This window comes from Carlito syrichta, unplaced genomic scaffold (assembly GCF_000164805.1).
Source record: "Carlito syrichta isolate Samal-C Ts95f unplaced genomic scaffold, Tarsius_syrichta-2.0.1 Scaffold302727, whole genome shotgun sequence".
NCBI classification, from domain to species: domain Eukaryota; kingdom Metazoa; phylum Chordata; class Mammalia; order Primates; family Tarsiidae; genus Carlito; species Carlito syrichta.
In genome coordinates, this window is record NW_007246823.1 from 29,625 (window position 1) to 55,725 (window position 26,101).

The 26,101-nt window shown below is 39.8% G+C and overlaps 1 protein-coding gene across 1 annotated transcript in view; it reads right to left on the bottom strand.

Annotated features, from left to right (window-relative positions):
* Nucleotides 1–26,101, bottom strand: part of ANAPC1 (anaphase promoting complex subunit 1) — a gene marked incomplete at its 3' end in the record, with an annotated part of 57,303 nt that overhangs the window by 29,240 nt on the left and 1,962 nt on the right. The window contains exons 2-11 of the mRNA XM_008057110.2: nucleotides 23,896–24,132; nucleotides 21,513–21,674; nucleotides 12,538–12,589; nucleotides 12,237–12,337; nucleotides 11,673–11,755; nucleotides 9,380–9,453; nucleotides 7,452–7,597; nucleotides 6,864–7,084; nucleotides 5,927–6,136; nucleotides 1,928–2,023 (exon numbers count right to left, since the gene is read on the bottom strand). Of these exons, the coding sequence (XP_008055301.1) occupies nucleotides 1,928–2,023; nucleotides 5,927–6,136; nucleotides 6,864–7,084; nucleotides 7,452–7,597; nucleotides 9,380–9,453; nucleotides 11,673–11,755; nucleotides 12,237–12,337; nucleotides 12,538–12,589; nucleotides 21,513–21,674; nucleotides 23,896–24,108 (1,358 nt within the window). The remainder of the gene's footprint in view (nucleotides 1–1,927; nucleotides 2,024–5,926; nucleotides 6,137–6,863; nucleotides 7,085–7,451; nucleotides 7,598–9,379; nucleotides 9,454–11,672; nucleotides 11,756–12,236; nucleotides 12,338–12,537; nucleotides 12,590–21,512; nucleotides 21,675–23,895; nucleotides 24,133–26,101) is intronic.

Here is a 26,101-nt window from a genome sequence, read left to right on the forward strand (position 1 = left end):
GCACGCTACCATGCCCGGCTAATTTTTTTGATTTATTGTAGAGATGAGGTCTCACCTGCCCAGGCGGGTCTCGAACCCACGGGCTCCGGCAATCCATTCACCTCAGCCTCCCAAAGGCGCGAGATTACAGGCTGAGCCACCGAGCCCGGCTTATTTTTTTTTTTAAAGGTAAATAAATATAGCTGGGCACAGTGGCTCACACCTGTAATCCCAGCACTTTGGGAGGTGGAGACGAGAAGACTACCTGAATCCGGAGGTTAAAAACTAGCCTGGGCAACTTGGCGAGGCATCATTTCTACAATAAATCAAAATATTAGCCAGGCATGGTGGCACACAACTATAGTTCCAGCTACTTGGAAGGTTGAGGCAGAAGGATCACCTGAGCCCAGCAGGTCGAGGCTGCAGTGGTCATGAGCATGCCACTACACTCCAACCTGGACAACAGACTGAGACTCCTACTCAAAAAAAATAAATAAAATAAGGCAAAAGACCCAAACAAACATTTTACCTAAGAAGATAAATGAATGGTTAACATCCTCATGAAAAGATGATCAACATCGGAATATAACAGGGAAATGCAAATTGAAATCACTTCACACCTGACAGAATGGCTACAATCAAAAAGAATTACAATATCCAGTCTTGTCAAGCATAAAGAGACACTAGCTTTCATATATTGCTGGTGGGAATGTAAAGTGGTGCAGGTTGCTGGGCACAGAGGCTCATGCCTATAATCCCAACACTTTGGGAGGTGGAGGCAAGAGGACTGCCTAAGCCCACGGATTCAAGACCAGCCTGGGCAACATGGCAAGACTTCATCTCCACGATAAAGCAAAAAAATTAGCCAGATGTGGTGGCACATACCTGTAGTTTCAGCTACTCGGAAGGCTGAGGCAGAAGGATCACCTGAGCCCAGCAGTTAGAGGCTGTGGTGGCCGTGAACATGCCACTGCACTGTAGGCTGGGCGACAGAGTGAGACTCCAACTCAAAAAATAAAAACAATAAAATAAAATAAAACCATACATGTCCACACAAAGACTTTTGCTCAAATGTTCACAGTGTCTGAATTCTCAATGGTCAAGTAGTGGAAATAAACCAAAAGACAATCAACTGATGAACAGATAAAATGTGGTGGATCTATACAATGAACCACAAACAACAATAGGTGTGAAGTATTCATACATGTTACAAAATGGTGGGCCCTAAAAAACATCATGCTACATGAAAGAAGCTGAAGAAAAAAATCTACATATTTACATATATAAAAATCTATATAATTTATATATATGTGTATGTACACACATATATCTCTTTCCAGAAAAGAATAATCGAATAATCTATAGAGGCAGAGGCCTAGTGTGGGTACCTGAGGCTAGGAATGAGAATGAGACTGACTACAGACACGTTGGAATCTTTTACTTTTTTTTTTTTGAGTTAGAGTCTCACTCCGTCACCCAGGTTGGAGTGCAGTGGCATGCTCACAGGCACCCCAGCGTCGACATGCTGGGCTCAGGTGATCCTTCAGCCTCAGTCTTCCAAGTAACCAGAACTACAGGTGCTACCACACACGGCTAATTTTTTGATTATTGTAGAGACGAGATCTCACCATGTTGCCCAGGCTGGTCTCGAACCTGCGGGCTCAGGCAATCCACTCACTTCGGCGTCCCAAAAGTGCTAGGATTACAAGTTTGAGCCACTGTGCCTGGCCTTGGAAATCTTTGTATAGTGAGAGAAATGTTAAAAAACTGGGTTGTGGTAATGGCTATGTAATACTGTCATTTAATTGTACAGTTAAAACATGTCAATTTTATAGTGTAGAATTTAGTTTTCGATAAAACTACTTCAGTCAAAAAAAAAAAGAGAGAGAGAAAGAAAAAACAGCCCTAAGTTATTTACACGGAAATAATGGGAAATACATACACTTACCGTAACTGAAGCTGGGACTCTACTAAAAAGCACAAGAACTTTTGCCCACATAGGTCAGTTGTAATAAATACTTTTGAGGCCTGTGAATTTTTCTCTCTGCAACAGATAAATTAATAAAGCAATTGTCAGCAGTTGTCTAAAAATCTACCACGGTAACTATTAAAAGTCTTAGAACATTTTCTGCAAGAAATTTAAAAACTGCTTAGGCTGAGCAATAACCTTAAAGACACAAAAACATTTCTAAAAATTAAACATCATCTCTAAGACTCATTTCAGCTGCCTGACTGTGATCACATTATAAGATTTTGTCAGGGAAATCTATAATAAATTTACTCATTAGTAATGAACTTTAAAATTATCTATTATATGGTTGAGTAAAGTGGCTCACACCTATAATTCCAGCACTTTGTGAGGCAGAGGACGACCTGAGTCCAGGGGTTCGAGACTAGCCTGGGCAACTTGGCGAGACCTCAGCTCTACAATAAATCAAAAAGTTAGCTGGGTGTGGTGGTACATGCCTGTAGTTCCAGTTACTTGGGAGGCTGAGGTGGAAGGATTGCCTGAGATCAGCTGGTTGAGGTTGTGGTGGCCATGAGTGTGCCACGGCACTCCAGCCTCAGCCACAAAATAAGACTCTGACTCAAAAAAATTTTTAATTTAAATTTTAAAATTTTTTAAATTATATACTATGTAAACAACCTAGTTATAAAGTAATACAGAATTAAATTCCTACCACATAAAGGGTCAGATTCTTTCTTTTTTGTAGTTGAAGTCTCACTATGTCACCTAGGCTAGCAGCCTTGACCTCCTGGGCTAAAGTGATCCTTCTGCTTCGGCCTCCCAAGTAGCTGGGACTACAGGCCTGTGCCACCATGATCAGTTAATTTTTTAATTTTTTTGTACAGATAAAGTCTCGCAGTGTTGCCCAGGCTGGTCTTAAACACCTGGGCTCAAGCAATCCTTCTGAGCCACCACACCCAGCCAGTGGCCAGATTCTTTGTAACATGACTTCTCCTGTCTATCCTCTATCTTTCTCAGATTAGGCCCCACTTTATATCTCTTTTTTAAACCATACTTCTAATTGCCAAACCTTTCTTCCTAAGTACAATAGACCATAAATCTGAAAAAATAAATCTATAATATAGTCAACTTAAAAATAAGTAACAATTTTTTTTTTTGTTACACTCACTGCACCACAGCCTTGACCTGCTGGACTCAGGAGATCCTTCTGCCTCAGCCTTCCAAGTAGCCAGAACTACAGGCAAACACCACCATGCCTGGCTAATTTTTTGATTTATTGTAGGGATGAGGCCTCGCCAAGTTGCCCATGCTGGTCTCAAACCTGTGAGCTCTGGCAATACTCTCACCTTGGCTACCCAAAATGCTGGGATCATAGCCATGAACCACCACGCCCGGCCCAGAAAAATAATTTTTAAACATATTGAATTTTTATTTTATATATGAGCAACAAAACAAAGAAAAGCTACTTCAACATTGTATCCCATTTTTACTTTCCTCTGACTACTTATCCGCCATCTAAAGAACCCTCTAAGAACACGCATTTGCCTTCTATTTCATAGAGAAAAGAGGCTCTAAAGCTGAGTTCAACCTCCTGTACTACGTATCTGACCAACCAACACTTCTTTCTCCTCAAAGCTAATTTCTCCATTTGTGCTCCTTTCTGGTTTCCTGTTCCATCAATCATTTCCTCTCTACTGTATCTTCAATATTTTCTTGCTTTGAGTAGATAGTCTTTGTGGCATAGTATCTCATATTAAAAGTCTTAAAATACGACAAAGGATTAAATATTAGCAGATTTAAAGATTTACTGGTATTTGGTTGGATATAAAAATGGTATTGTGGTAGGTAACAAAATGTTGGTGCAAGATGTCATGAAAACTTATTTAATTGTATTTCAGCAAAAACAAAACTTTCTTTGATCCTGAAATCTTCTCTAGTCATTTTTCTCTTCATCCCATTCAAAGACAAACTCCTTAGACTATACCCCGGTGCTCACTCTCTCAGTTTCCATTTAATTTTTTTTTTTTTTTTTTGGGAGTTGGCGTCTCACTCTGTCGCCCAGACTGGAGTGCAGTGGCTGCTCCCGGTCACCGCAGCCTCGACCTGCTGGGCTCCGGCGATCCTTCCACTTCAGCCTTCCACTTAGTTGGAACTACAGGTGTACGCTACCACGCCCGGCTAATTTTTTGATTTATTGTAGAGATGAGGTCTTGCCTGCCCAGGCGGGTCTCGAACCCGCGGGCTCAGGCAATCCACTCACCTCAGCCTCCCAAAGGTGTGGGATTACAGGCTGAGCCACCAAGCCCAGCTCATTTAATTTTTTTAATCCTCTATCCCTGACACTTTTCAAGCCTAAAATGCTCTGGCCAAGGTCACCAGGTTCCCACAGGCACCCAGGAACACCCTCTCTCAACTCAATTCTCAGGGCCACAATTCACTAGTAGCTGGAAATCCTGGCACCTCTTTATTCTTAAAATGCTCTCTTTTTCATGCTTTGTGATATTACCTGCTACTTCTCCCATGTGACCTCTTTTGCTTTTTCTCTCTGCAGCGGCTTTGTCTCCTTCCATCCCTAAAAATCTTAATTTTCCAGGAGTTCACCTTAGCCCTCCTTAAATTCTACACTACTGGGTTTTAACTATTTGGATGTCACAGGTATCTGTGAGAACCTAATGAATATTAAAACCCTGCCAGAGGCTGGGTACAGTAACTCACACCTATAATCCCAGCACTTGGGAAACAGAGGCAAGAAAATTGCCTGAACCCACAGGCTCAAGAACAGCCTGGAAAAAACATCAGCCAGGCGTGGTGGCGTGTACTTGTGGTTCCAGCTACTTGGAAGGCTGAGGCAGAAGGATTGTCTAAGCAGCAGGTTGAGGCTACAGTGGCCATGAGTGTGCCACTGTACTCCACTCTGGCCATCAGAGTGAGACTCCTACTCAAAAAAACAAAAAACAAAAAACCCTCTCCTTAGGAAAAGATATACATATACATATGATTACTGAACACAATTCAGTTGACTCTCTGTTAACAGAACCCCTGCAACTACAAAGTCATCCCCAGGCACTCCAGGGACCCTATGAATCCCACCTTTACACACTCCTTGAATTCTAAACCACCTTTCTTGCTTCAGTCACCACTTATAAGCTGACAACTCCCACGTTTATTGCTCTGCTCTGTTCCCTAAGTTTACAATCAACATATAAAAATGGCTTCTTACCGCTTTCTTCAACTAGAACAGGACTAAAGAGCAACTGGCAGCTGACAATCTCTCTCTCAAGCCTCCTCTTTCTCAGCCTTCTCCCTCTCCACTGCACAAACCAAAGTGTATTTATAATTCGCTGACTATACCATGCACTCACCAGAACTTTTTGCTCTGATCCTGTCTACTTACCTCTAGTTCCTGCCTCACTTACCTGCCCAGCAAATACCTATGCAACTTTCTAAAGTCCTACCTAGTAGTCCCTCCTGTGTCACCAGCCTTCAGCTACCTGTCTGTCTTTTGAGGACAGGAACAGTGACCTATCAGTCTGTTAATTAGCATACACGCGGCCATGTAGCTGAATAAATGTAAATTAAGGAGAATGTAAAAGAAGAAAAGTCACCCAGAACAGAGGTCTGAGCTATGTTTCCCAAAAAGTAAAGCTGACACTCAACTAACATGAAGATAAAACTCAGGAAAAATGCTATAAAATTCAAATGTCCTAATCTACAGTAAGTAGTTATTTCTCCCTAAAACATCGAACACCTCAAATCTGAGATTATTATTAATAATCTCAGATTATTATTATTTTTGTGATCACTTTAATATCATTAATATCCTCTACTAAAACTGAGGTGGCCTTAACAGCCAACTCTATATTTTTATACATATTAACAAATGATTATGTTAAAAGGAAACTTTAAGAAAAACATCAAATATTTTCCAAGACTTTTGGCAACAGTTTTTTTTTAAATATGAAAGTATATCCTCCAAACCTTATATTAGTAATCGTTTCTGTCCACAAATGGTCAATACACAGTTCAGGAACAATTGGTTCTGTTTCTGGTGCAAGAAAGGAGCCATTAGAATTACTATTTGGAGAATGAGAAATACTGTGTCTCTTTGGAGATTGATTATGGCTTGAAAGGTTGAACCTTTGCACCCCTGAAAAAGAGTGCACTCCTAAGGCAGGAGAATGAGCACGACTGCAAAATAAACAGAGAAGGAGAAAATGCATCACAATTGGCAATGCAGGGTTAAAGGACACATATTCTGATGACACTTCCCAAAATTCAGACAGAAGAGCATTCATGGCATAATCCCAGTCAGAAATAAAAATTTTTGAAAAAGGAGTAGCTATTTAAATGATTCATGTTAATGTGCTTTACTATATTCTAAAGTTTAGAATTATTGTTAGAATAATTCATTCTTTTAAAACTAAAACTTGCTAATTCTTCTTCAGAAAATGATTTATTCAAAAAAGTCTACACTATGTTCCTGTATATAGTCAGACATTTATATGTCAACAAAACTATCTCCCTGTACCACCAGATTTAAGTATCTGGTGATATAAATATATATAACTATATACACAGATAAAGAAACAAAGATATCAATGAGAACAAAAGAAGAAAACTAATAAAAATTAAGGCCAAAAAAATAGTACAACTATATTTTGGGAATTAATATTCATTAAACTGCTGCCACATGGTGCTAGAAGTAAGGCAACCAATCCTATGATAAGCATATGCAGCTTCTAAATATGGCTCATTGAAAAAAGTGACATAGTAGACTTGGAAGTCTTAGAAAAAGTAGCACAACTAGAACAACAGTTATCTTCCCTAAAAAATGTCCAAAAGCTGTTAAGGAAAGTTCTAAATCCTTCAAAACATAAGAGAAACCTTGAAAAGATAAATAAGGAAACCCTTCCACCTTAGAGCTGCCATGTTGGAAATAGAAGGTGAGCGAGAGTGTAGACTGGGAGATGAGGCTGAGCGACTCTGGCTGTGAATGGAGGAGTAATTCTGGAAAGGTGAAGTCACGGGGGAATCTCCTTTGGAGAGGCTTCTGAGATGTGCCGTGAGGGAGCTGCTAGTGGCCACGTTCTGTGGGGTTCCCCCCTGTTCAGAGAACTTTAAAACAACATTCTCTTCCTTAAGTCAAAATGAAGAGAAGGGGAAAAAAAGAAAATAATTACAATAAAATGGCAATTTTCTTATGAGAATGCAAGGTAGATGTCAGCTACTGATGATACACTGTTTCTTTTTTTTTTCCTAGATCCAAGGTCCCACTAAGTTACCTAGGCTGTTCTCAAAACTCTTGTGCTCAGGACTCCTCCTGTCTCGGCCTCCCAAAGTGCTAGGATTATAGGCGTGAACCATGCCCAGCTCCCTAAAGACACAATATTTCTTTTTTCCTAAGAAGCTCAATGTATTACACAAAAAATTCTTCCAAAAACACGTGAAAGTATTCAGTATTAACTACCCTTTTGTATTCAGATGTGACTTGCTTCATCCTTACCTCCGATTTGACTCTCCGAAGAGCCCACACAGAATGCACATTTTGAACAGCATCATAGGTCATTACAATGGAGGGGTCAGTGTTGAGGAAAACAATTTTCATTGCCTGATCGACAACATATTGTACCCGTGATGAACCAAAAAGACCTTAAAAATAAAATAGAAAGAATCAAGTATAGAATGGGCTCTACAAGACTGATCTTTATGAACCAAGTTCGTATAATCTATAAAGATAAAGAGATATCAAGCAATGAAAGCACAAGATCCATTAATATTTCACAAAATTAACCCAGAATTTTTAGTTACTTCAGGCATCAACTTCTTTAAAATACATTAAAGATGAAAGCATTACAAGTTTGTTTCACATACATGCGAATATTAAAGATTTATGCTGAAACAGCATTAAATTCATCAGCCACAGTTAAATGGTCTGTGAATCCTTTAACAATTTACTTCTTTATAAATTGCAATCAACTATTCTGCCAAAACTGACTTCCTTACTGGTTCTTTTCTTCTGTATGAAATCTATCCTCTATAATAACTATTCAAACAGTGCTAAACAGTACACCACTGTTTCTGCTTTAATAGTCACACATGCAAAATAACTTTTACTAGTTATACATGGAAAATAAGTTTTTTCCTAGTAGGTTCAGCTTTTACTTCTAAAGTACCATGGACTGGTTTTCATGTTCGTTTTTGACTTCCTGAATGATTCTCTCTCAGTTAAAATACTAAAAAATTTAAAAACAAGATTTGATAAAATTTAAGAAATACCTTATAAAAGATAAATAAAAATCACTCATAATGCCATCTCAAAATATTCACTATTAATAAATTAAGAAATTTTTTTCCTACTTTTTCCTGTACACATACATACTTTACACAAAATTAAGTCAGATTTTGTATACAAAATTATAATTTTACATGTAGGTTTATACTAAATTACAATCATGCTGTGCTAACAGTTTTGTATCCTATTTGATATTATATAATTGAATACGCAATTCCTGAGGTCATTAAATAGAACTCAAAAGCATGACCAATAAAGGCTTCATACAACTTAATCATAAGCCTAACATGTTTATTTAGGTTGCCTGTAATTGCTACCAATATAACATAAAATTGTCAACAGACTTTCTGTACAAGACCAAAGAGTAAATATATTAGGCTTTGCAGTCTACATACTAACTGTTGCATAATCTTTATTTTCTACAAAGCTTTAAAAAGGCAAAAACCATCCTAAGCTCATAAGCTTTACAAAAACAAGCTGTAGACTGGATTTAGTTCATGGGCTGTAGTTTGACAAAACATGATAAAGAAGATAAAATCCTCACCAGTATTTCAGAAAATGTACCTGGGATAAAGTCCTAAATAAAACTGTCAAAGAATATAAATATTTTTTCAGCCATCAAGTTCTCATTATTTATCCTATATTTGGCCAAACTTAAAAATTTAAAGATTAGCATGTAAAAATACTTGTAGGAAACATTAAAAGTTCTGCGTCTCAGTCAATTATGTTATTATAAACAAGAAAAGTAAAATATTATAACTGACATAGTATAGACATAAGGCCCTGTTTTTCCTCAAACCAAACCAAAACAAAAAAAACTTTAGTTTATCTAAGTATCATTCATTTACTTATTAACTATTAAAGAACAAAATCATCTACAGGTAGTATCAGTATTCTTGATTGATTTATATGCCTTATGTTTACTAAAATAACTGAACAGTTAATACAGTGGTATTCAAGAAGTCATTATTTTAATATGAATTACTATCATAATAAAGTTATTTTTATAAAATGCTTAAATTGTACTATTTTTATAAAATAAGTCAGTTTTCATATAAGTTCCTTTTTTATTGTCCCCATCAAAGTAAAAACAACAACAACAACAAAAGAACTTACATAAAAGAATATTAAACACTTACTTCCAGATTTACAAACAAGTGGGGTTATTTCATCTAAGGGGTGCAGCATGCTGAACATAGTGGGTAAAGGTTCCCTAGCAACAGACAAATAAATAATTAATTAATTGCTAATACAAGATGAATGTGTCTGTGCACAAATTTTGCACTTTTCTTGCAAAGAAATATCTTCTCCAATTACACAAACTAGAAGCCTTTGACCTCAAAATGAAACCTTCTAAATTTTTTTTTCCTTTTTGCGTCACTCAATCTGTTGCTCAGGCTGAAGTAGTGGCACAACCACGCCTTAACACAGTCTTGACCTCCAGGGGTCAGGCAATCCTTCCCTCTCAGTTTCCCAAGTAGCTGGGACTACAGGCACACACTATGCCCAGCTAATTTTTTTATTTCTTATTTGTAGAGAGGAGTTTTCACTATGTTGCCCAAGTTGACCTCAAACCCCTGGCCTCAAACAATTCTCTGGCCTCAGCCTCTAAAAGTGCTGGAATTACAGGCATGAGCCACCACACCCAGCCCAAAACCTCCTAAACTTTTTACATACTATTTTTCACAGTATCTTCTATTGCATTTCCAGAAATATCTCCTCTTAGAGTAATTCTATATACATACACACAGAGGAAAATCAATATAGCCCAGGGAATATCTGCAAACAGCAGTCATCATTTTATAGAACCAATACAGTAATGTATATAAGGTCATCTTTTCTATTTACCTCTCTTATTAGCAGGATGTTCATAGCAGGAAAGAAAGAATTCAGTGTCCTATACCTCCTATACATGATTACAAAGAAGTGTACTTAAAAAGAATTTAAAAAAATACTTCAAGTAAATTAAAAGCCCGTGTTTTTTAAGGAGTGATTTTGTTGGGGAGAGGGGGAGTCAATCGCACTCTATCTTCCAGGCTGGAATGTAGTGGCATGCTCATGGCCACCACGGCCTCAATCTGCTGGGCTCAGGAGATCCTTCTGCTTCAGCCTCCCGAGTAGCTAGGACTACAGATACACTTCACCACACCCAGCTAATTTATTTATCGAAGAGACGAGGTCTCAACAAGTTATCCAGGCTGATCTTGAACTGAGCTGGGCTCAGGCAATCCTCTTGCCTCTGCCTCCCAAAGTGCTGGGATTACAGGTGTGAACCACCATGCCCGGCAGGTGAGATTTTTTTTTTTTTTAAAGAAAAAAGACATGCTTTCTTGCAAAACAGAAAAAGACTAAAATCTACTTGCAGGCCAGGCTCGGTGGCTCAGCCTGTAATCCCAACACTTTGGGAGGTCAAAGCAAGCAGACTGCCTGAGCCCACAGGTTCGAGACCCACCCGGGCAACTTGGCAAGATCTTGTCTCTACAATAAGTCAAAAAAATTAGTCAGGCATGGTAGTGCACACCTGTAGTTCTGGCTACTTGGAAGGCTGAGGCGGAAAGATCACCGGAGCCCAGCAGGTCGAGGCTGCGGTAGCCAGGAGTGTCCAACTCAAAAATTTTTTTAAAAAATCTACATGCAATTTATTTATAATTTGGCAAGTGTCTACCTCCTGCACCTTAATGACAGATGCTGTATGCTCCTGCTCTTCAACGCATTCACAATTCATAAGGAGACAAGTTAAACACACCAACAAGCATCCACCATTTATTGCGTACTTAACAGGAGTATGCACTAGGTCCTGTCTCAATACTTACATACATTTAGCTAGTTTTATCTTTGCATAACTCCTAAGAGGTAGATTATAGTATTCCTAGAACAGATAAGGAAACTAAAGCTAAGAAAGTTCTAATGATTTGCTTAAAACACTACAATGAAAAAATGGCAGTGCTAAAAACTAAATTTTGTTATTTTTAAGCTATCTACTTGTTCAATTATACCACTCTGAGGGGAAAAAGTCTGTAGGTAATCAAGTGCCAGGTGAGTAGAGTCCATAAGTACAATACAGAGTGAGTAACCCTTATCTGAAAGGCTTAGTGTTTTGGATTTCAGATTTTTTTGGATTTTGGAAGATACGTATTATACTCTTGAGTTCAGCAATCCCAACTCAAGAATCCAAGACCTGAAACGCCCCAATGAGCACTTCATTTGAGTGCCATGCTGGCACTCAAAGAGTTTCAGATTCTGAAGCATTTTGGATTTTCAGATTAAAGATACTCAACTTGTATTGAGATGAGAGAAAATGGCATCTATGTATGCTGTCAGCATGAAAATTATCATCATCCCAAACTTTCAGGTAAACAATTTTGCCTCAGAACCACACATACACACAATAAAGCCCAAGTAATAAAAGTCTGAACTGAATAAAACAAATACCTGGGTGAACCTGGAGGTACCTCATGTGAAGAAGTACTTCGTTCAAACAACAATCCATATTTAGTGGGCCAAACATTTGCAACCTATCAGGTAAAATGGCAGAAAGACAGAAGTTAGAGAACCTATCCTTTATAAAAAGTTTTAAAGAAGCATTATAGAATATTACACTTTCTTCCAACTTAACAACAGCTTTACAAAGTAAAATGATCATTACATATATTTTTTTGAAGTATAATCTAGCAACTCTAAGATAAAACCAAATCTAAAGAAAAGGCTCTGTTCTATGTGAAATTCCTGCCAGTGGCCAGTACCACTAATAAAATGACAATGTGATAAAATGTTTATAGCACTAGGCATTAAAAGTAACACAGAAAGACCAAGTAACACAGAAAGACCAATACTATTCATGACAGAAAAATAAGAAGCCACTAAAGCTTCCAAAATTTAGTTATTTTATTTGCATAAAAATAACATTCCTGATTGTAACAAGACATAACAGACCTAAGACATACCTCTAAAATCAATTAACAACAAACACACAAAAACTGAAACACTCAAATGTACCTGAAATGGTAAAGAAGCTATGTAATCCTTTCCTTCTATGCTATGCATGTTAATACATGAGCTTTGCAATATACATATGCATTTTTCTACTTCATAGCTACCTGAAAAGAAAGGGTACAATAAGATTTATGACTTCCCCCCCCAAACAGTTCAATCCTACCAGCACAAAGTTTTTAATACACAACAGAATGATGCTTAGGAGAGATCATTATTATAGTGGCTACTTATTTTAGAAAAAAAACCAATGAGATAAACATTTGAAATCATTGTAATAGAAATAAAATTTCAAAGAGAAACTTACTGTAGGTCCTTTCAGACTTATCCTGCGATATAATGAAGTCACACCATAACGCCTAAAATCAAAACAAAATGCTTACCTAAGAAAATTACATATAAACAACTATTAATTAATGGCATCTATATAATAATAATGGCATCTACATAATAACTTTGCCTTATCAGCTCAACATGTATATCATGGAAACAAAATAAAAGAAAAAAATTAGACTAAATGATAAATAAGGAAAGATAAACTATGTTTAAAATTAAATCTTATAAAGACCCACAAGTATGACTGAAAAATGAAGCAGGCAAATAAAAAAGAGGAAAAAAAATAAAGGTCTATAGAAATTAATTTTAAGTCGGGCTCAGTGGCTCAGCCTGTAATCCCGCGCTTTGGGAGGCAAAGGTGAGTGAAATGCCTGAGCCCATGGGTTCGAGACCCGCCTGGGCAACTTGGCGAGACCTCATCTCTACAATACATAAAAAAAAAATTAGCCGGGAGTGGTAGCGTGCGCCTGTAGTTCCAACTACTTGGAAGGCTGAGGTGGAAGGACTGCCTGAGCCCAGCAGGTTGAGGCTGCGGTGGCCAGGAGCGGCCATTGCACTCCAGTCTGAAGACAAAAATAAAAAAAACTTACTAGATAGAAGCTTTGCAGCAAAAATTCAAATAGGGGCTTAGCCTGTATTAAGCTCTATATCCCATACAAAGCTAAAGATTTTTTAAAGAATTTAAATTGCTAAACTATTTTATAATACCCAGATTAACCAATTAATCTTATCATTCTGACTCTCTCTAGACTGGCCTTAGCAAAAATATTTAGAAAGCCTAACATCTCCCTTTCTTTCTTTTTTTTTTGAGGTTGGAGTCTCACTCTGTCGCCCAGACTAGAGGTGCAGTGGCCACTCCCAGCCACCACAGCCTCGACCTGCTGGGCTCCAGCGATCCTTCCGCCTCAGCCTTCCAAGTAGCTGGAACTACAGGTGCGCACTACCATGCCCGGCTAATTTTTTTTGATTTATTGTAGAGATGAGGTCTTACCAAATTGCCCAGGCAGGTCTCGAACCCGCAGGTTCAGGCAATCCACTCACCTCAGCATCCCAAGGTGCGGGATTACAGGCTGAGCCACCGAGCCTGGCTACATCTCCCTTTCTTAAAGGCCCAGCTTACAAAACTTAAACTAGAAAATGTTATTAAACTAGCCAGTGTGGTCACTCACACCTATAATCCCAGCTCTTGGGGAGGCTGAAGTAAAAGGACAGCTTGAGCCCAGAAGTTCCAGACCAGCCTAGCAAAATAGCAAGACCTGGTCTGCACAAACACACACACACAAATTAGCCAGGATTGGCAGCACATGCTTGTAGTCCCAGTTACAACTGAGGCAGAAGGATAGTCTGAGTCCAGTAGGTCAAGGCTGAAGTGAGCCATGATCATAACACTGTATTCTAGCCTGGGTGACAGAGTGAGACTCCATGCCTCAAAAAAAAAAAAAAATTTTTAACTGGTATGCTTGGCAATTACTTATTGCAATTATTCAACAGCATTTTTATGTATTCTTTAATGTGGTAAAATATAAGCAAAATTTACAATTTTAGCCATTTTTAAGTGGACAATTCAGTGGCATTAACCCAACATTAAATTCCTTATATTGATGCAAAAGTTCATAGCATTTGCGTTTGACATGGTATTGCTGGGAGTTTATCACTTGTCATTTGTCATTTTGGAGTGACAAGCTGTGCTTGTGAAATACCTTGCATTTTGCAGGTTTGAAAAAAGTGCTACTTGTGGTTTAAAGCAGATGAAGTGTCAAGTGGAAAAAAATGAACACTTCTCAAATATTCTTCTTTGAGTTTAACTGAGGAGTAAAGGCAGCAGAGAAGGCTCGAAACATTTGTGCCGTGTATAAGGAGAATACCATCGGGGAAAGTATAGCAAGAAAATGGTTTTGTCGTTTCAAGAGGGCCACTTTGACCTGAGTGATTCTCCAAGTTCAGGAAGACCACCAGGCTTTGATGAAGACTGTTTAAACACTTTAATCCATGATGACTCACTTATGCATCAACCCAATATAACATTTGAACAATCTGTGGTTTGTACAAGCCACCACTATCCATTTCCAGAACCTTCTCCTCATCCCAAACAGCAACCCTGTGCCCATTAAACAAAAACGCCCCATTTCCACCTCCCCCTACCCTAGTAACCAATTCCACTCTTCCTATGAGCTAACATATGCCAGGTTCCTCATGTAAGTAGAATTGTACAATATGTGTCCTTTTGTATCTGTATCCACATTGCAGCATGTACCAGAATTTCATTCCTTTTTAAAGTTGAATAGTATTGTACTCTTTGCATATACTACATTTAGTTTATCCATGCTTCTGCCAACAGATACACAGGGTGTTATCACTTTTTGGCTCTTAAGAATAACACTGCTGCTGGGCTCAGTGGCTCAGCCTGTAATCCCACGCCTTTGGGAGGCTGAGGTGAGTGGACTGCCTGAGCCCGCGGGTTCCAAAAAAATCAGCTGGGCGTGGTAGCGCATGCCTGTAATTCCAGCAACTCGGAAGGCTGAGGCGGAAGGATCACCGGAGCCCAGCAGGCGAGGCTGCGGTGGCCAGGAGCGGCCACTGCACTCCAGTCTGGGCAACCAAGTGAGACTCCAACTCAAAAAAAAAAAAAAGAACAACGTTGCTATGAACATCCACGTACAAGTGTGAGTCCTTGCTCTCAATGCTTCTGTCTATCTACCTAGAAGTGGAATTGATGGATATGATAATTTTATGTATTGCTTTTTTTCTTTTAGAGATGCGGTCTCACTCACCGAAGCTGGAGTGCAAGAGGTGCAATCACAGCTCACATAGCTCACAGCAACCTAGAACTCCTGGGCTCAAACTATCCTGCCTCAGTCTCCCAAGTAGCTGGGACTATAGGCATGCAACACTACACCTGGCTGTATGTAGAACTCTTTGAGGAATCACCAAACTGTTTTCCACAGCTCTCAGTTTTTTTACACTCCTACCAAAAATGTACAAGGGTTTTAATTTCTGGACATCCTCACCAACACTTATTTTTCTTCTTTTGATACTAGGTAACCTAATGGGTGTGAAATGATATCTCACTGTGGCTATAATTTGCATTTGCCTAATGATTAGTGAAGTTGAGCATCTTTTCATGTGTTTATTAGCCATCAATCTTCTTTAAAGAAATGTCTATTTAGGTCCTTTTGCCCAATTTTTAATTGGGTTATTTGTTTTTAAGTTGTTGGATTATAGATTTTAATGGTTAACAAATGAAAATTATCTCAGAGATGACCCTTCCACTACTGAGAAACTTGCCAAGCAGAAGTCTATCACTCCAGAGACTACTTAGAAGCTGATTCATGACTCAAAGGCTGTTTTAAATCATGGAGTGTTCTGCACTCATAAAGAAAGGCCTAAAAAATGTATTTGTTGGTATTGGCAGCCCTGGAGCATTCTGAATCAAAGAAGAGCCACTGATGTGTCCTTTCTGCACAGTTGGTGTTGACATCATTATAAAAGCAATGTTTTCATAAAAGATTAAAAATTAAAATCCATTTTGCAATGACAAATTGTCTGTACCTACTCACATCTACTTGTGCAAGATAAGGCCCACAGGTATGGACCTCTTCCCTCTTCCAATACTAGTTAATTTTGAGTAACTGTGTATTGTCAAAGACAATCAGTACTAGTTTCATTGTTTTTTTGGGGGGGGTTGCTTTGTTTTTTGAGTTGGAGTCTCACTCTGTCGCCCAGACTAGAGTGCAATGGCCGCTCCCGGCCACCGCAGCCTCGACCTGGTGGGCTCTGGTGATCCTTCCGCCTCAGCCTTCCAAGTAGCTGAACTACAGGCGCATGCTACTACGCCCGGCTAATTTTTTTGATTTATTGTAGAGATGAGGTCTCGCCAAGTTGCCCAGGCGGGTCTCGAACCCACAGGCTCAGGCAATTTACTCACCTTGGCCTCCCAAAGTGCAGGATTACAGGCTGAGCCACTGAGCCTGGCCTAGTTTTATTGTTATTCAAAAAAATTTTTGTTGTTGTTTAAAAGCAGGTATGCTTGTGATGACTCTGTAACAGGCTAGTTCAAACTGTTGAAGCTGCTTCCTGGTTCCACTCCAGAGAGTCATCTGGAACATCTTAGTCTTTGTGTTATTCTTTTTTTGGAAGGTGGGAGGAGTGCACGTGCGGTTTGTTTTTTAGTCTTGTTCTGTTAATTCATTAACCCGTGGACAGCCCTCAAAGGAAGGGGATGGATTGATTCCACATCCTAGATCTAATTTGGAAAGCATGCTATCCATCTGGTGTTCTTAGGAAGGAATATAGTAAATGTCTCATTTAATAACATACTCCTTTCTGAAAGTTGCATTTTCTCTCCATACTTGAGTAGATACAGTATTTTTAAAAAGTGGGTAGAACCTGTCTTATCCCTCCTTTTTTCTAGGCTACACTATGACTGTGACCTTCAAGGAAAGCTGTTTGTCATCTGCTGACTGCTGGAGAAGTCAATTCCTAACTTCTTTCACTGATAAATGAAGAAAAGTAATGCACCCTTGAAATATACCAAATGGAATGAGTTTGTAAATTAACATTTTTTTCCCATCAGTCATTGTCTGTTTGGCATAGATTTGCAACTCAATAGTATATGTTACAAGATTTCTAGAATACAGCTAAAGACTTGGTGTATAGAAGAAACACGAGGGATGGTGATAGAAAACAAGTATCTACAGAATGACTCACATTCTTTCAAGTTATGAGGATAGAAGCCAGCTTCATTAAAAGGCTGGGAGCAATATGGATAAGGAGAGACCACTTAACCTGGGGACCAGAGAGAGGAATCTCCTTAATGCTGTTTTGTATACAAGGAGCCCTAGAGCAGTCAAATGAGGCTCTCTGATGAAATAAAAAACATGGAAAGGGTCTTTCTAAGACTCTTTATAAGTGTTAACACAGATTTTTATCAGTTATTTTGGTTGCAGTTTCCGATTTTTCTTTTTTCTTTATTTGTTGAGTTGAAGTCTCACTCTATAACCCAGGCTGGAGTGCAGTGGCATTATCATGGCTCACCATAGCCTCAAATGATTCTCCCACATCAGCCTCCAGAGTAGCTGGAACTACAGGTGCGCATCTTGACACCTGGTTAATTTTTTCTGTAGTGACAAGGTCTTGCTATGTTGCCTCAGATGGTCTCAAACTCGTGGGCTTAAGCAATCCTCTTGCCTCAGCCTCCCAAAGTGCTGGGATGACAGGTGTGAGCCACCGTGCCTGACTAGTTCCCAATTTTTAAAAATATCTAGGTAATTTTTTCCATCTTCCCCAAATTCTAATTCTTATACTTTAATTAGCGTTAAACCAATGTTTTCTCATATCTCAATGCTTTATGCACTCTTTTCAGATCTATAAGCAAACAAAAATCCTTCCAAAAAAATCCAAATTCTTTGCTTTATTTACAAAGCCCAAGTCTGGATACTTCCATACCCACCTGCATCTCTCCACATCCACACTCTGTGTACAGCCATTCTAAACTTAGAAAAGTTATGTTTTTCCATAATTCTTTTTAGTGCCATCCCCTCTGCCTAGAATGCCCTTCTTCCATCAATTTGCAGTTCAAATAACATCTTTGAAAAACACTCCCTGCTGGGCGTGGTGGTTCACAACTGTAATCCCAGCACTTTGGAAGGCAGAGATAAGAAGATTGCCTGAGCCTAGGGGTTCCAGACCAGCCTGGGCAATTTGGCAAGACCTCATCTCTACAATAAAAATCATAAAGTTAGCTGGGTGTGGTGGCACATGCCTGTAGTTCTAGCTACATGGGAAGCTGAGGCAGAAGGATCACCTGAGCCCAGCCTATCAAGGTTGCAGTGACCATGAATGTGCCACTGCACTGCAACTGCAGCCTGGGCAACAGGCTGCCTGGGCAACTCAAAAAAAAAAAAAAAGAAAAACACTCCCTTCAGAGCTCCATCTTTCAGATTCTCACTATACTGAGCACTCAGAATATAGTATTTTAGTTTATCTGTTTATGTGCTCTCCTTTTGAAGCTATGAGTTCTTCAATGGCAGAAACTATATATTCATCTTTGTAGTCCCAGTATCCAACAGAATGTCTGAAGCAGAGAGAGACTAAATATTTGTAGGATGAATATAAGAATGAACAAATAGGATCCAAGACATATTTCTAGTATAATTTCTTAATCAAAATATAAAATTATCTTTCTCCATATTAGCCAGATGACTAAATAATATATTTTCCAGACCAACATGACTGAAATTCCAAATATTATGATTACACTTCTAAGTGATCCTAAGATAAAGGAGACATGGTCAGACATGGTGACTCATACCTGTAATCCCAGCATCTTGAGAGGCAGAGGTGAGAGGACTGCCTGAGCCTAGGGGTTCAAGACTATACTGGCAACTTGGCGAGACCTCATCTCTACAATAAATCAAAATATTAGCTGGGTATGGTGGCGCGCACCTGTAGTTCCAGTTTCTTGGAAGGCTGAAGCAGAAGGATGGCCTGAGCCCAGCAGGGTGAGGCTGCAGTGGCCATGAGCATGTCACTGTACTCCAGTCTGGGTGACAAAGTGAGACTCCAACTCAAATTTTTTTTTTTTTAAGTTGGAGTCTCACTCTGTCACCCAGGCTGGAGTACAATGGCACGCTCACAACCACTGCAGTCTCAACCTGCTGGACTCAGGCCATCCTTTCACTTCAGTCTTCCAAGAAGCTGGAACTACAAGTGTGCACCACCATGCCCAGCTAATTTTTTGATTTATTGTAGTGACGAGGTCTTGCCAAGTTGCCCAGGCTTGTCTCGAATCCCTGGGCTCAGACAATCCTCTTGTCTTCACCTCCCAAGTGCTAGGATTACAGGCATGAGCCACCACACCTGGCTGGAAGCACTTTAAAAAAGCATTCTAGCCAGGAGTGGTAGTACATCCCTGTGGTTCTAACTACTTGAGAAGGTGAGGCAGAGGGATCACTTGAGCCCAGACATTTAAGGCTAGAGTGAGCTGTGATCACACCACTGTACTCCAGCCTGGGCAACAAAGCAAAACACTGTACCTTAAAAAAACAAACCAGCCAGGAACCCTGGCTCACACCTATAAACTCAGCACTTTGGGAGGCAGAGGAAAGAGGATTGCCAGAGCTCACAAGATTGAGAACAACCTAGACAACTTGGCGAGACCAGGTCTCTACAATAAATAAAAAAATTAGCTGGGCATGGTGGCGCACATCTATAGTTCTAGCTACTTGGAAGACTGAGATAGAAGGATCACCTGAGTCCAGTAGCTTGAGACTGCGGTGGTCGTGAGCATGACACAGCATTCCAGCCTGGGCAACAGACTGACACTCCAACTCAAAAAAAAAACAAAACACTGACCTCAACACTCCTGGATACAAATGCTTTCACATGGCCTCAAATTTTGGAACAATTCAGTTTATCCTTTCCAGCAAATAAATAGAATACAATACTCATCAGAAAATAATTCATGAGGGTAGGGGGTATAGTTCCAGATACCTGGAAAGCTGAGGTGGAAGGAACGCCTGAACCCGGCAGGTTGAGGCTGCAGTGGCAGTTAGCGTGCCACTGTCCTCCAGTTTGGGCAACAGAGTGAGACGCCAACTCAAAAAATTTAAAAAGACTAGAATGTAAACTGTAAATGTTTTATGATGGAAAATTGCAAACATATACAACAAAAACAAAACAGAATAATGAATCCTCATCAGCCAGCTTCAATAATTATCAACCTTCAGTCATTCTTATCTCACCTATACCTTCAATTCACTCATCTCGTGATATTTTAAATCCTATATTCCCTAAATACTAGAAGTTAGGTCTAAATATTTCTGGGAAGAAAAGTTAGTAGATGACATCAAGTACTTCTTTCTGCATTACAGCTGGAAGCACATACTATACCTTTGTCCCCCTATTAATTATGCTAAACTCAATCACCTGACTGAGGTGGAGACTGACAGACAACTCCAAAGTAAAGGTACATCTGTCCCTTCACATTTAGCAAGTGATCCACAGGGTGATACCTTGGTGCCATGGTAATATTCTCTCGCCCAACAGTGTTGGTACCCATTTACAATCCTTGCAGGAATCAATTATTGTACCAAAGGTTACAAAATGCTAATTTTCTAATTCTACCATTCCTTCTGCCTTTATTAGTTAGCATGCTTCTCTAAGCAAGAGTTTTCAGGCCGGGCACGGTGGCTCAGCCTATACTCCCAGCACTTCGGGAGGCAGAGGCAAGTGGACTGTCTGAGCCCGCAGGTTCAAGATGAGCCCAGGCAACTTGGCAAGACCTCTTCTCTACAATAAATCAAAAATTAGCCAGGTGTGGTAGCGCACACCTGTAGTTTCGGTTACTTGGAAGGCTGAGGCTGAAGGACTGCCTGAGCCCAGCAGGTTAAGGCTGCAGTGGCCATGAGGATGCCACTGCACTACAGTCTGGACAACAGAGTGAGACTCCAACTCAAAAAAAAAAGTTTTTCTTCATCAAATGGAGATGAACTGCATGTCTTCCTAAAAAATATGACAAATAATTAATTCCTTCTCTTTCATTACCAATTTTCAGGACAGACTTAGCTATAATAGCCAACTGCAATGGAAGCAAATTAGTCTTTCTTTCTCATTCTCTCTGAGCATCACTATAAACACAATAATTTTTATTTAATACTTTGCAATCAATTATAATAATCATGTGCTAAAATACTGTTAAACCCTTAATGTCTTACAAGTTTTTATTGGCAATAACAAACTGAATTACTCAAGACAGAGTATTTAAAGATTATCATTAAAGTGAGAAAAGACAATATAAAAAAGTGGTAATATATAAAATGAAATTTTTATCTTCATGTCAATATCTTCACTACATGTTACAATATACAACCAGTTACTGAGATCATTACGCTGTTTTTATCATTTGTTAAATTTTAAATCAAAATGCTAAAATTCAAATCCACTTACCTGTTGAACAGGACTGTCAACTGTAAATGCTTTATAAACTGCCAATGCCTGGCTTTTACTTCCTTTGCTCCAGATCACCATATTTCCAGCAACATAGAGTTCCTCATCATAGTCCACTTCCTCTCCAATTTCACTTACTCCTTTCCTTAACTGCCAGCTTTCCTTAAAAATTAACACATTTAAGACACGTTCAAGCATTTTTTCTTTTTCAATAGTCTGAAACAAGATTTATTTGCGTATGGAGTAAGATCCAATCTAAGCCCAACTGCTAGGCTGGTGCACTAATTAACAGAGTATGTGGATGTGTGCATTATATCTCACAGGATTTCATGAAGAATTCACTCCGGATGGCTTATGCCTGCAATCTTAGCATTTTGGGAGGCGAGGTGGGAGGTTTACTTGAGTCCAGGAATGCAAGACCATCCTGGGCAATATAGCGAGACTTTGCCACTTCAAAAAATCAGCCAGGCGTGGTGACACACACCTGTAGGCCCATCTACTTGGGAGGCTGAGGCAGGAGGTCTGCCTGATGTTGAGGCTGTGGTGAACCACGATCATGCCACTATACTCCAGGCTGGGTGACAGTTAGAACTCAAAAAAACAAGCAAACAATACAAACAAAAAAAAATTCACTCAAGAATTCTCCATATTAAATGTTTTATATTATACTTCTGTATTACTCTGCCAAAAATATAAACAAAAATATTATCTTTAGATCCAAAAATGAAGCCACATGCTTGGGAGACATATTAAGTGCATGGGATGGGGTGAAGAGGATAGTGAGATGCACACTGGAATCCCTGGCAGGGTTATGTACAATGCAGACTTCCGTGTTTCATGGCTGCATGTATATTCACCATCCTTTCTTTGCCCCATCCATCAAAATGAATGGAAGAAAGGTTTCACTTTCTAACGACATAGACTTTCCCTCCTTGGCATTTCCATATCCCAAAGAGATATGGAAATGGAATAAAACAGGAGGGATGGATTTTCTGATGTACACTTACATATCATTCCCTATTTAAAAACTATTACTCTACCTACTTATGTGACATTTCTTCCCTCCTTTAGAAGCGCGTCTTTTGCAGCAGGGACCATTTCTGATCTCTACCATTTAACCATCAAATAATGTGTAATTTCGTCCCCATATATTATAATAAAATTTTTATTTTATTTTATTTTTTTGAGTTGGAGTCTCACTCTTTCGCCTAGACTGGAGTGCAGTAGCCGCTCCCGGCCACCGCAGCCTCGACCTGCTGGGCTCCGGCGATCCTTCTGCCTTAGCCTTCCACGTAGCTGGAACTACAGGCGCGCGCTACCACGCCCGGCTAATTTTTTGATTCATTGTAGAGATGAGGTCTCACCTGCCCAGGCGGGTCTTGAACCCACGGGCTCAGGCAATCCACTCACCTCAGCCTCCCAAAGGCACGGGATTACAGGCTGAGCCACTGAGCCCGGCTATAATAACATTTTTTAAAAAGAGGTTTCAAGTGGACCAAAATCACCAGGTGTGGTGGCTCATGCCTGTAATTCCAGTACTTTGGGAAGCAGAGATGAGAGAATTGCCTGAGCCCAAAGGTTCAAGACCAGCCTGGGCAACTTGGCAAGGCCTCATCTCTACAATAAATCAAGAAAAAAATTAGTCAGGCATGGTGGCATGCCTGTAGTTTCAGCTACTTGGAAGGCTGAGATGGAAGGATCACCTAAGCCCAAGAGGTCGAGGCTGCAGTGGCCATGAGCATACCACTGTGCTCCAGCCTGGGAGACAGTGAGACTCCTGTTCAAAAAAAAAATTAAATTTAACTTAAAAAATAAAAAAATAAAGTGGACCAAAATCATTATCACTTAACTTGATTCTCATTAGAAAACCACAAGTTACATAGTATATCAAAATAAACAGCCATGATATTATAATACATTAAAGTCATTATTTTAACAATGATTGAAATTACCAAACTGTAACCTCTACCCTAGAAGTGGCATCACACTCATTTCTCAGCTGTATCTGGGTGGTCTTTTTTTTTTGAGTTGAAGTCTCACTCTGTCACCCAGACTAGAGTGCAGTGGCCCCTCCTGGCCACTTCAGCCTCGACCTGCTGGGCTCCAGCGATCCTTCTACCTCAGCCTTCCAAGTAGCTGGAACTACAGGCGTGCACTACCACACCCGGCTAATTTTTTTTTTTATTTATTTATTGCAGAGATGAGGTCTCGCCAAGTTGCCCAGGCGGGTCTCCAACCCGCGGGCTCAGGCAATCCACTCACCTCAGCCTCCCAAGGCGCGGGATTACAGGCTGAGCCACCAAGCCCGGCTTGAGTAGTCTTAAATTACAAGTACAGCATAATACTCTATGTTTCAAAAATATAATGGAAAATTCAATGGAACCTTCTGTTTCTCATGGATTGTAACCTCCTGAAGGGATCCCACCAAGCCAGCAGCACCATCAGAAGACCATAATTCAGAGGCTGGCTGCAGCTGGCGAAGCTGAAGGTTCAAAGCATTAGGGTGGTGCTTGCAGTGGTCTCGACCAAAAGGAACAAATTCCTGCAAATCCCCGGCTGCAATCATCGTTGCCCTTTCTTCATAGAAGTTCGACATGGGTTCCAAATATCAACATTATTTCTGTATGAATTCAAACATTCTAGTCAGCTTCTAGACTCAAAACCAGAATAAAAATACGACAAACATTTACATAAGTATTAATCTTTAAATGAGTGTCAAATGATTGTCATATTATAGGTATATGTGTAATTATAAAATCAAAAAGCATTCTAGATCTGATTCCTTCAGGCAATTGCAATTATCATCACATTTTAGTCAACACATTTTGGTCACAGACTGACAACAGACAATTACCACTGTAAAAAAACCACTGAGTTGAGACAAGCATCAAGCACTTATGTCCCACAATACCTATCCCATATGTCCTATAATCCACACTTCATATATGAAGAATTTAGACAACTTGTACCCCAGAGTCCCATAGCCATATGATTCTCAACATTTAAGGTCATTTCTATTTAGATGCTGGAACTTCATTTGAAAAGCATGCCTTAGGAATCACTGGCATATTGGAATAAAACAATCAAACAAAACTACATAATACTCTAATTCATCAGAGCAACTACTGCTTTCAGCTGAACAATTCACAAAAGACCTAATAAGTTATCAAATGTCCTAAGTAGTTTTGACATCTCAATCCCACCTAAAAATATATCTACAATTTCAATTATTGGTCCAAACCCAGTGAACTAAGACATGAGTAACTTGAACAATGGAAGTTATGCTTGTAGATCTAAGTGTTCTAGCTTTAACTGACATAATCTATTATAGTACAGTTTATTACTGGAAAGATGAGGATGAACTGTTAAAACCATCCTAGCCGGGCTCGGTGGCTCAGCCTGTAATCCCGCGCCTTGGGAGGGGGAGGTGAGTGAATTGCCTGAGCCCGCGGGTTTGAGACCCGCCTGGGCAACTTGTGAGACCTCATCTCTACAATAAATAAAATTTAAAAAAAATTAGCCAGGCATGGTAGCACACACCTGTAGTTCCAGCTACTTGGAAGGCTGAGGCGGAAGGATCACTGGAGCCCAGCAGGGAGGCTGCGGTGGCCTGGAGCAGCCACTGCACTCTAGTCTGGGCAACAGAGTGAGACTCCAACTCAAAAAAAACAAAAAACAAACACACAAAAACCATCCTGACAGGGTTAACAAAAAGCCAGGATTCAGACAAAAGTACAGATAAGCATTTATCAGGCTGCCCTTTGACAAACCCTTTCCCTTAAGCTGCTTATGTATTACTTTTCTATAGATAGCATCTTTAATGGTAGGAACCTAAGACTTTTCATTTGAGATGACACCAACTAATCTGAAGGCCCCACCAAGGAACCTAGTCTACATGAGAATGCAACTTTTTCACCTCCCCATTCTATGACTTCACCCTTCACTCCTCACAATCAATCAACACCTTGGTCTACCATTCTCCAACTCCCTCAAAATCCCTAGAAGCAAACTTTCAGGAGGCAGATGTGAAGTTTCCTCCTATCTCCCCTTGTTCGGTAGCCCTATGATTAAAACTTTCTCGGCTGCAACCCTTGGTGTTTCGGTGCATTGACTAGCTGCAAATGGAGGAATGAACTGATTATGTTTACACAAACACCTCAAAGCCTATGTAATTCCTGTGCAGCTCTTCTAAGTTGCAAAGTCACGTTGCAATGAATTAAATGCTATTCCTGAGATAATTACAATGTCACAAGATATGACACAAGTTTTTTTTTTTTTTTTTGCCCCCTGCTAGAAATAAATCAGCCATCACACTTGTAATCCCAGCACATTGGGAGGTGGAGGCAAGAGTACTGCCTGAGCCCAGGGGTTCAAGACCAGCCTGGGCAATTTGGCAAGACCTCATCTCTACAATAAATCAAATAAGTAGCCAGGCATGATGGGGCACGCCTGTAGTTCCAGCTACTTGGAAGGCTAAAGCGGAAGGAATGCCTGAGCCAACCAGGTCAAGGCTGCAGTGGCCATGAGGATGCCACTGCACTCCAAGCCTGGGTGATAAGACTCCAACTTTAAAAAAAAAAAAAAAAAAA